General features: G+C 35.9%; 1 protein-coding gene across 1 annotated transcript; it reads left to right on the plus strand.

Moving 5' to 3' along the window:
* The first annotated feature begins 2,188 nt into the window (after nucleotides 1-2,188).
* On the plus strand, nucleotides 2,189-3,363 carry LOC150084350 (epoxide hydrolase 4-like). The gene has a single exon (XM_090375184.1). The coding sequence runs from the start codon at nucleotides 2,269-2,271 to the stop codon at nucleotides 3,292-3,294; it is 1,026 nt and encodes a 341-aa protein (XP_090231310.1). The 5' UTR covers nucleotides 2,189-2,268; the 3' UTR covers nucleotides 3,295-3,363.
* The last annotated feature ends 8,251 nt before the right edge of the window (nucleotides 3,364-11,614 follow it).

Below are 11,614 nucleotides of genomic sequence, written 5' to 3' on the forward strand. Positions count from 1 at the left end.
GTACTACCCAAGTTACGCCAGTTGTATGTACTTAATCTTTACTACCTGTGTCAATAATTGTTGTCTTCCTATTAGTTGTATTATATTCTAAATGTATGTTTCTTTATACTTTATTGTAAGCTCCTATAACTGTTTCATTACTTGTTCCGAGGCAAGCTCAGCATTTTTAATATATTTCTATACAGTATAGATCACAACAGTAATCTTACTACTCTGTGGTATAGTCTCTATCAGTGGTCTCCAAACTTTTTTGGTCGTGCACCCTTATTTTAATTAAAAGGAGTAACGCGCATCCCGGAATATAAAAATTAAATATATAAGTTTATATGTTTTTATTTATAAATCATTTACATGGAAGGCATTACATCTAAAATCACATATAATTTTAAAAGATCACAAAAAAAAAAAAAAAAAAATAGAAAAAATTAAATTGAAGTTCAAACCCAAATTGATATGAAATCATTAATGTAACAAATGTAGTAAATGTAATGTAATACTATTTATTTCATTTATAAATAATTTACATGGCATGCATTATATCTAGAATCGCATATATAAAATCACAGTCCAATTCGACGCAAAAATACAAAACAAGCGAAATTGAAATTAAAGTACAAAGTGGAATAAATCAAATCAACAGCATTTTTTAGTGGGAACAATGTGTTTGAATATTTTTCATTATTGTTGTGTATCTTGGGTTCATATTTTGGGACACAGCTACCCGAAGATCTGGTTCCAAGTTAAGTTTATTTCTAAACGTGGTTTTAATAATAGTCATTGCAGAGAAAGTCACCTCACATAGGTACGTTGATCCAAATGGAAGGATTGCATTGCTCGCTCTGCTTACCAAATCACCCCATGGATCATCTCGCGCACCTCTAGGGGTGTGCGCACCCCACTTTGGTGGCCACTGGTATAGATTGTACATCTCGACACGGCCATGCTGGCCCATCACTTTGTCCACAATGCCTCATCTGCGCTTGTAGCACCGTGGTATCGTCACCATCCTCCCCACGCCGGGTGGAAAAGGCCTGGGTTCGAATCCCGTCGATGATGCGAGGAACTTTAATGGGCTTTTTTTCACTCCGTGGCTGAGTTAGTCTGTCTCAGGCGTAGATAGCAAGTTTTTTTTCCCAGAAACTGGGAAAAAAAAGTCCAGCAAACAGACTAATCGACCAGAGAACATACGCAATTAACAGACATAAGACACAGCACGGCAGATGAATTTGATTATTCGGGTGGCCTAAATATAATAGTTTTTTTTTTTGTCCACAATGCCTCCTGGACAAACCTGCAACCGCCGGCCTGTTTGTATCTGTTGCCTCTCTGTATTGTAGGAACTCCTGACCAGGAGCTAATAAACGTAATTTATTATTGTGTAGTTCTCCGAATTGTAGTAAAGGTGATTATGATTTTTTTTTTTTTTTTAATCTCCTTGCTGCTAAAAGAATAAACCTAATAAAAAAAATAATAATACTATTTTTTTCAGAAACTAGAATGAGGTTGGAAATTTATCTCTCTTTCAGAGTAATTCAGAATTTTTTTTTTTTTTAATCTCCTTGCTGCTAAAAGAATAAACCTAATAAAAAAAATAATAATACTATGTTTTTTCAGAAACTATAATGAGGTTGGAAATTTATCTCTCTTTCAGAGTAATTCAGAATTTTTTTTTCGGCTGGTGCAGTATAAGCCTCAGGCTTCCTTGTACCATGTGGCAAATAATAATAATAATAATGTTGTTAGCAATCATCTTAAAAATGCAAAAATTGTAATTATAACTCCATGACGAATATTGACTATTTACTTGTACGACAAAGCTCAGCAACGTAAGCTTATATTTATCACGTGACCTAAGATTATGTGTTTATTTCGCGGCCTTGGCTTCCATTGTAGTGTGCAACCTTGTCCATTAGCACTAATCTTCAATAGGGTGCCTAAAACAAATCTGAAATTAACCCTAATTTATTATTGGCATAGCAACATTAATTCACTTAGGGATTGACATGCTTAGTAATGTAAATGTCATAAGTAATACGAGCGTATCAACATATTAGGACCTATTACCGCACAATACTTAGCGCCTTAGCCCTTTGGACCTGTTACCGCACAATACTTTGTGATACGTCAGAGTACAAATCTAAGTTGTATCTATACAAGTAATAAGGCAACTAAGTTTACGTGGCAGTTTCCGTAATGGTAATTGTGAACTCTTATATTAGTAGTTAATCCACTAAATATATCTGTGGTATTTTCGGCTATAGTTGTGCGATGATTTCTTTGCAGAATTTCGTTTATATGCTCCTGTCAGTTTTTTATGGCTGCGTTGTAATTATAAGTAGTATATTCTCCATCATACGCCGTGGAAGAAAATTTTTTTCTGTGAAATATCGGGAAACTCCCCCCGATTGCCTACAAGATCCACTTCTCGGGAAACACAAATTCTTAACAGTGAAAGATATAAAATTGCATTATGTGACGACAGGGGACGAAACAAAGCCTTTGATGCTTCTTATTCATGGGTTTCCGGAATTTTGGTATTCTTGGAGATACCAATTGAAAGAGTTCAGTAAAGATTATTGGGTGGTAGCGGTAGACATGCGCGGATATGGAGATTCCGATAAACCGGCTGGTACTGAGAATTATGTGATTGAATTGCTCATCGTAGATATGAAAAGTGTTATTAATAATTTGGGTAGGGAAAGTGCTGTTGTTGTTGCACATGACTGGGGAGGAGTCATTGCGTGGCATCTTGCAGCACAGTATCCAGAATCAATTCAGAAATTAATCATCTTAAATGCTCCACACCCGTTTAATTTTGGAGAAGTTCTGAAGTCAAGTTGGGAACAGTTTTTTAAATCCTGGTATATATTTTTTTTTCAACTTCCATACCTTCCAGAATTTTATCTACGTTCCAGTGACTTTGAAATATTCAACCGGGTGTTCCAGAAAAACGGCAATTGTTGCAATGACATGGATATTGAAGCCTATAAATATATCTTTTCACGTTCTGGTTCCTTTACTCCCCCTGTGAACTATTATCGAGCAAATTTTCGGCACAAAAAAGAAAATTTTATCCAGAGAAAAGACAAAATGTGTCATGTTAAGGTACCCACTCTGGTTATCTGGGGAGATAAAGATGTAGCTTTGACTAGTCAATTGGCAACTGGCTGTGCAAAATATGTGGACAATATAAATGTTAGGATTATTGAAGGAGGTAGCCACTGGATACAGATGGAAAGACCTGATGATGTTCATCGACATATGTGGGCCTTCTTGAAACCCAAGCATGCTTAGTTTGTGCAGTGGTAATATAGTTGATCTTCAGTATGCAATACATTTAGTTAAGAAATCTTATTAATCTCAAATTATGGTGAGAGAGCAGCAATATCAACACTTAATTTTTGTTACTGCTTAACTTTTAATTCATCTAATTTTTAAATTGGTTTTATAAAAGATAGATATTATAATCTGCATAATGAAAAATATATAAGTGATATGTGAACAGCATAGCCATCAGAAACAAAAGAAGAACAAAGTGCTACGTTTATAATCATAGCATATGAAGTTATTTTCTGAAGTCTCTTACAAAGTTTTATTTTATTTGCACATAAAAAATACTAAATATAATCGTATTGCATATAATAGTTTTCTCTTAAATTCTTTCCACAAAATATTTTTTGCAAGTATATGCAATGCACCACATAAATTTAAAATTGTGAAAAATTATTTTGAATATTGAGTTGACAGTGTTTGTTAAAAGAGGGAATGAATGGTGATATTGTGAGTGTTGGTACAAATGATGAATGGGTGAGCTGAGGATTTACTTAAAGTTGAGAAAAAGCTGTGAGTTTGAATTAAAAATGCCTGGAATTTTGCTCAGATGTAATAGGAGGGAGTACATGGTAAGAGCCTTGTCAATCAGTTTGGCACTGGAGAGATTGGCCAAGGTGTCCGGGTTGAGCCTTGGCCATTTTCCCCAGATTAAGAAAAGGCATAAATCTGGGGTCTACAAGGTAAGAGTCTGACATAGAACAGGACAGCCAAGATAGATTCCATCCTTGGGAAGGCAAGGGTCTGCAAGTGATCTCATCCTGGGGCAATGCCCAGGGTCAGCAAGAAGATTCACTCTTCACCTTAATAAAGTCAGGATCTGTAGCAAATGTTAGAGGAAAGATGCCCCAGATAAAGAGCATGAGAGCAGTGCTGGAAGGAAGTTAGCATCTGATTTCTGGGGATCTGGTGGAGAGCAAGTGAGGTATCCCATGAAGATGTGAAGATAGTTTAGAAGGTCACTGGATAACCAGGGAGAAGCATGGTCTCTGTAGGTATCTAAGCAACTGTTGGAAGATAAATACAGAGTTATATAGTTACTATAAAGGTCCACATAGGGATTTGATCATTGTCTGGGAGAGGAGATTGTGTCAGTAGAAAAGGAAATGTCATTCCAGGCAAGTGGCCTAGGATCTGCAGATGAATCCCACAATGAGCTGAATTCCAGGGTCAGCAAAAGATAATTCCCCTGATGAAAAATTCAGGTCCACAATAAACAGAAGAGGAAAGTGGCTTCAGGGAGAGTGGCATTAGATGGAAGTTAGCATGTGGGTCATGAGGCAGGGAATCCAGAGGGTGATTGAAGGCATATTTTACAAAAGAAGAGTTGAAGATAGTGCAGGGGTATTTGGGGAACTAAGGAGAAACATTGTGGATGCCCAAGAAATTGCTAGGACAGATACAGTATGGTAAGGTTTCTAAAAGAGTCCACAGAAGATATCCCATTGTAAGCATATAGCCAAGCATCTGCACAAGAATTCCAACCTGGACATCAGTAGTCCATGGTTTGTCAAAGACTATCCATCAGTCATCATGGGGTGAGCTCCAGGAGGGGAGAATGTTGGTCTGGAATCTGAGGCAGGAGATCCAGGGAAGAGCAAGAGAATCAATTGGAGGAAAGGTGAATAGTAATGTGTTCCTTACAGGAGGAACGAAGTCATCAGATTTGTATTTATTCATTAGTATGAATCTGTTTCATAAATATTTTTTCATGAATAGATGCATAAATATTTTTCCTGCTTTTCTGTAAATCCAAGGACCTGCTAAAGATTAATTATGATATAGTAGAATTTAGTTTTATTCTAAGGTTGAAATTGTGGTGCCTGATAACTCACAGGTGCCAAGTTTCCAGATACTGTAAATTTCAGCATTTGAAAGTTAGGCACCTGTAAGGAATTCTGAATGAAGTGTTTAAGCCTTTAAATGGATTGAGTAAATTAAATGCAGATATCATCCTTACTCTTTTTTTGGGTGCTGCACATAAGTTTTAAAAAGGATACTGGCAGGAAGTATGAAAATTTGCTTTGAAATAGAAAGCAGTTGATTGTTGGAAAAACTTCCATATGGTTTTGTTGAAGTGAGTAGTTTGAATAAATTTAAGGAAGGATTAGACAAATTATTAGAGAATATGGCCAAATGATTTGGGGAGGGTTTTTTTTTTAGCTTTCCCTGCATCATAATTGCCACTTCTAATATTATACCTTATTTTCATAATAAATTTTCTCATTCAAGCTGGGAGAGGGCATATGAAAACTGAACATGTTTTTTTCTTTTGGATATGTGTTGAACTTGGGATTTTTTTTTTTTTTTTTATCATATGCATTAACAAATTTTACTGCTTAAATAAGTAACGTTGCCTAGGAGGTCTCTTAACTGCAGGTGCAACATTTTTCTTTCACATGGTTTAATAAATAATTAATTTTCTCACCAACATTGTTAACCTCAGAAAATGATCTTTACAGTCATTATTGAAAAAAATTTATAGATACCAACTTTTTTTACAAATATATTTTCATGTGTTGTCGAGACAGCTGAAAAAGACAATAAGTTGTGTTATATTATTAGACAGTTAATTATGTTATAATTAGTGTTAGCATTAGTTGAAGCATATAATGCAAGAAAGCAAGCTTATAGAGCATCAGCAAAAAAAAAAAAAAAAACCTTCCCATTTCACCCATCCAGTCACTCCAAATATTTGTCAAGTTCAGCCTTAAATTTATTTAAGCTATCAACTTCCACAACTACAGATGGAAGTCTGTTCCAGCAATCAACTACCCGCTAGCTCAGTGGTTTTCAACTGGGGTGCCGCAACAACATTCCAGGGGTGCCATGGAATTTGGGTTTAAGTTACTTAAAATTATTGTTTTTTAAATTGATGTGTTTATTTCATTATAAAAAGGTGTACAATATCTTTTTTAACTTTATGGCAATCTATAATTGATGTTTACTGAGTACCTCTATATAAAGAATAAAATTATATACTGTATATATATAATTTTTATTATGAAATGTAATTTTTATAATTATATTATTGTAATAACTATCACATAACATATATTTTTTAATATTATATATATATATATATATATATATATATATACAGAGAGAGAATCGAATCTAACAGGCAGAAAATTGAGTAGGAGTGCCGCAAGACAAAATAAATTACTTAGGGTGCCATTATTAAAAAAAGGTTGAAAACCACTGTGCTAGCTAAAGGCACACTTCTGTACATCTATTCTACAACTGTCTTTCCTCAATTTGAATCTATGCCCCCTCAGGTTCTTAATCTCAGCAAGTAGAAGTATCCCATCAGCATTGAGCCTGCTCAAAACATTCAAGGTTTGAGCAGGCTCAATTCTGATCACCTAAATCAGATCACCTCACAAGTGCCTAGTCTCCAGATGCTGCAGCTTACAGAATTTAAGCCTCTCATGGTAAGAGAACCCCTTTGTTCCTCTCACCAATCTTGTTGCCCTTCTCTGTACTCATTCTAGCACCATATTACAGTTTGATAAACTTCTGGCATTTTCCTCCCCTAATAACTCCTCGTGTGAATGTAGATGCAAAATACTCATTCAGATTGTCAGCTATCTGAGCAGGATCATCAACAGTCGAACCATCGATATCGAGTGGACCAGTCTAATCTATCCCCTTCCTTCTAGAGTTTACATAAGTAAAGAAGTCTTTGCATCCTTTGCCAAGGGTTTCTCGTAATCAGCCTTCGAGCAGCCTTAAGAACTTCAGCATCATTTTTAATTTTCTCAGAAAAATCTAAATAATTATTTTTAAAATTGGAGTAGATCATTTCGCTTGCCTAACCTCCTTTGTGACTTGATAACAAACTAGCTTATATCTGCCATAAGCATCTGTGTCACCTGCTAATTTATATGCATCCCACACATTTTTCTTGTCTGCCACGAGTCTCATTAGTTCATCTGACATCCATTTAGGCTTAAATCTTGAACAGTATTTCTTAGTGAATGCCTTTCTTAATTCCCTGAATACCTCCCATTTAGAATTCGCTGTTTTTAACATCATAGTTGATCCCACTGTATAGAATTCAAAAACTGCCTGAGAAAACAAAAAACCCTTCCCTTTACCCTTGATGGGAGTTCACATCTTAAGTAAATCCCACATCAGTAATTTGGGCAGAGCCCATTTTTTTTACACAGCAGTGAGCAAACTAACATTGCTACTCAGTGAATTGGTTAGCCTACTTGTATAATAATGTTTTATAGCTCTCATAGCTTGAAGCCTTAATTTTAAATTTCCTTGAGTCTAAAGTTTTGATGCCAAAAAAGTACTAAATAAAAAAAGTGCCATAGAAACATGTTGGTACTTGTTCATGCACATGACTTGAAGTAGTACACATCACCAAATATAAATATATAATACTACTTCAAGAAGCCTAGAAGTAGCAGAAAAAAGTGAGACGGGGTGGTGACTCAAACGTGCACATTGTGCATTCTAATACATTGGTTAGTCTTATTCTTGAGAACTTCTGTCACAACAGTTACTGAAGTCATAATGTGCCAGTGCTTATGGTTTAGTATTAATAGTGGCAAATGATGAAAAGAAACAAGCTTATTCAGCATCAGACAAGAAAAAAAAAAAACTTCATCTGTATATCCTCTAGCATTTGTCTAATCCTTAAAATATTTTCCAACTACCCACTTCCACAACATCAGATGAACATTTGTTACACCAAGTAACTACGCTGTCTGAAAGCAGTTTTTACACAACTATCCAAAAACCATCTTTTTAAAATTTATGTCCTCTTACATCTGTTGTTCAAGAAAGGGTAAGGATGCCATCAGCATTTAGTTTACTTAATCCATTTAAAACCTTAAACATTCCAATCAGATCCTTTTGTGTCCCTGATTCATCTTGTTGACTTTCTCTGCACCCATTCTAGTAGATTTCTTTCACATTCTTCCTGGGAACTTGCAGAACCTCCCTCCTCATTTTCCAGCATTTCATTTGGCATAGCCTTGGGGGAAAAATTATAAAAATATACATAATAGGTACACTGAGCACAATTATGGAATGTCATTGGTGCAGATTTATTATTTGTAATTCACACCCAACTCTGAATGGTAGGTAGAAGATCAACTTTTAATAGCTGGATGAGGGGTGTTTGAGCATTAGCAGAGGCATATGATGCAAGGAATTAAGCTTATAAGAGCATCAGCCACACGCTTCTTGATTAGACCGGGGTTCGAGCCTGTCACCACCAAATACGGAGGATGCGGAAAGGTCAGGGAATGACCACCGCATATCCCGGAGCAATATGGCCTTAGTTGCTAATGCTCCTAAAAACCAAATAACGGCATCAGCCAAAACAACAAAAAAGAAAAAAAAGAAGCACTTTCCATTTCACCCATCCATTCACTTTAAAAGTTTGTCCAGTTCTTCCTTGAATTTATTTAAGCTGTCAACTTCCAAAACGATGGATGGAAGTTTGTTCAAGCAATCAACTACCCACTAGCTAAAGGCAAATTTCCTTACATCTATTCTACAAATGTCTTTCCTCAATTTGAATTTATGTCTGCGCAGGTTCGTAATCTGAGTAAGAGGAAGAATCCCATCAGCATTGAGTCTGCTCAAACCATTCAAGTCCTTATACATCTTGACTGGTTAATTTCAAAAAAGATGGGCATGGTTGCTCATGTTAGGCACCTGTTAGATGTCAAATACATAGTTAACCCTATTATAACTCTTTTTGGGTTAATCTGTTATAACTTATTATAACTCTTGTCTTGAAACAAGAGCAGGAATACTATGTTATCATTCAAAGAAAATTAGGAAATGTACATGAAAGATATGATTTGATTACTAAATTTTAAAAAATACTGAAAAAAATGGCTTTTGATATCATATAACTGACAACAAGGTTAAGAATTCCTCCAGTTTCTGACCCTCTACTGCTCAAAAAGAATGACAAGCGGCAAAACCACTATACTGTCAGGGAGGACCCAGTGTGTCAGTCATGTGCTTGATTTAAGAAATCAAGCACAGCAGTGCATATTTACTCTTTTCTTTTTGATTTGATCCATTAAAAGAATAGTTCCACTGTTTCCAAAAATGAGTCAGAATGAGAATACTTGTATTCTCATTCTGACTGAATTTACCTGGACTTACCTGAATTTATCAAGCCTGAATTTACCTGGACACAGTGGTGCTATGTTCTAGGGTTGTGTTGGAGGGAAAACAACCAGTGTGATTATTGTTTGTAGTAAAATTGTTTAGCCTTTAATATTTGTGTGCAGGAGGGGCCCTTAGACATTAATCTAGCATCATCGGTTGTACTGAAAGAAGCAGCAAAGGAAGGAGGTCATAATGAGGGCATCTTTAGACTCAGGTGAAGTTCCAAAAAATTATAAATATGCAAATATCTGTGTCATACACAAATATGTTGAGAGTGGTCTAGGCCAGTGTTTTCAACCTATGGTCTGCATAACTTATGAAAGTGGTCTGTGGGATTTGACAATAAAAGAGCAGTTTTTGTGGGCAACAATAATGGAAAATATAGGTATACCTATAACAACCTAATGTATATGATACATATGTTAAGGACGACTAAATATGATTGCATTTAAAAAATAGTTACTAACATATTTGAATGTATAATTTAATATTTTTGTGGTCTGTGGCGTCTCTCTCAAATATAAAAGTGGCCCATATCAGACACAGGTTGGGAAACACTGGTCTAGGCACCTGTCAGTCTGACTTCTGTGGCAGGAAATAATATGGAATCAGTGATTAAGGGTACAGTGCAGGATTACTTCAAGAGTAATGCTGTTATAAGAGTCACAAGCAGAGGTGGAACTATAAATTCTGGATCCCTATGTGAACTTTAACAATCCATCCAAAACCATCTGTCACATTACCATGATTGTAGACCTGATTAGTTTCACCACAAGTCACATGACAATTTTGTTAAGGGAAGATCCTCATCTCATCTCATCTCATCTCATCTGACTAATATGGTAAGATATTATTAGATAATCACAAAGGCACTGGTAATAAAGAATAACTTTGATATAATTTACTTAGATTTTAGAAGGGGTCTGACATAGTTTCATGTGAAATTGGAGAAGTGCAGCATTGCAGATAGATTGTGGATAAAGGGATAGTTAACTGGGAGAAGATAAAATGTGGTGTTAAATGGGCAGCACTCCATATGAACCAGTGTTCTGAGCAGCATCCATCAGGATTCCATTCTGGGATTCTGTTTCTAATTTTTATTAATGAAGTTTTACAAGTTTCAGATCAAATTTGCTGTGATATAAAGGTGGACGGAGTTGTTAACAATGAGAACCAGCATATGTAATCAAGGTTTTAAAAAATTATATTTCTGGCTTTAATGATAGTGGCCCAGATGTAAGGTTCTATATCTGGGTCGCTGTGATCCCAAAATAAATTATTAACTTGAAAGTAGCACACTTGGCACTGTTGCAGATGAAAGGGAGTAGGGTTTCTAATACAACCTGACTTGAAGTTCTTCCAGCAGTGTAGTAAGCTGCAAGGCACATGATTACAGGAACTTTTTTAGTAAATATAAAGAGGTAATTATCTTGCAGTGGTCTGATGCTTGGTCTATAATGGTCATCATCTGCAATCATCAATGGTGTACAGATTGGGAAGCCTCATTTTAGGGCCTCCGTAGCCAGGTGGGCAGGAGCAGCAGTATGTAGCAAACTCTTTTTGATTAGACGGGGATTCGAGTCCGTGACCACCAAATACGGGGGATGCGGAAAGGTCAGGGAATGACCACCGCATATCTCCGGAGCAATATGGCCTCAGTTGCTAATGCTCCTAAAAACCAAAAAATAACAAATAACATAACCTCATTTTTGGAGAGGTATTGACTTGCTCAAACAGGTATAAAGGACATCAACATTAGTTGTTTAGTAAGTCACACTGTTGGCGCACATTTAGCAGGAGCATCGGCGATCGATGAAAACTGATTATTTGTTTAATCTATCCAGAGCAACTGTATTGAAAGTGATGTCTGCTTTCACCAAGTATGGAAAATAAAATCTGATAGGGCGAATTGTGACAGAAAATCGAAGTTGACTGAAAGAGAGACAGCCAGACACTGAAAAGTAATGTAGCCCAAATACATAAAACTACTGCTTCAAAAATAACTGCAGAACTTAATGTGAGTTTCAGCAAAATCTAGTTTCTAGCAAGTGTTCGGCATGAACTTCATATATCTGAAATTTATGGCAGAGCCGCTATCCAAACCACTCGTTACTAATAGTAATGCTAGAAAGATGAT

This window comes from Mastigoproctus giganteus, chromosome 6, assembly GCF_048544385.1.
Source record: "Mastigoproctus giganteus isolate SK-2022 chromosome 6, ASM4854438v1, whole genome shotgun sequence".
In the NCBI taxonomy this organism is placed as follows: domain Eukaryota; kingdom Metazoa; phylum Arthropoda; class Arachnida; order Uropygi; family Thelyphonidae; genus Mastigoproctus; species Mastigoproctus giganteus.

What these genes read in the sequence shown, in the direction of transcription:
- LOC150084350 (XM_090375184.1), top strand. Translation starts at nt 2,269, where the DNA reads ATGATTTCTTTGCAGAATTTCGTTTATATGCTCCTGTCAGTTTTTTAT.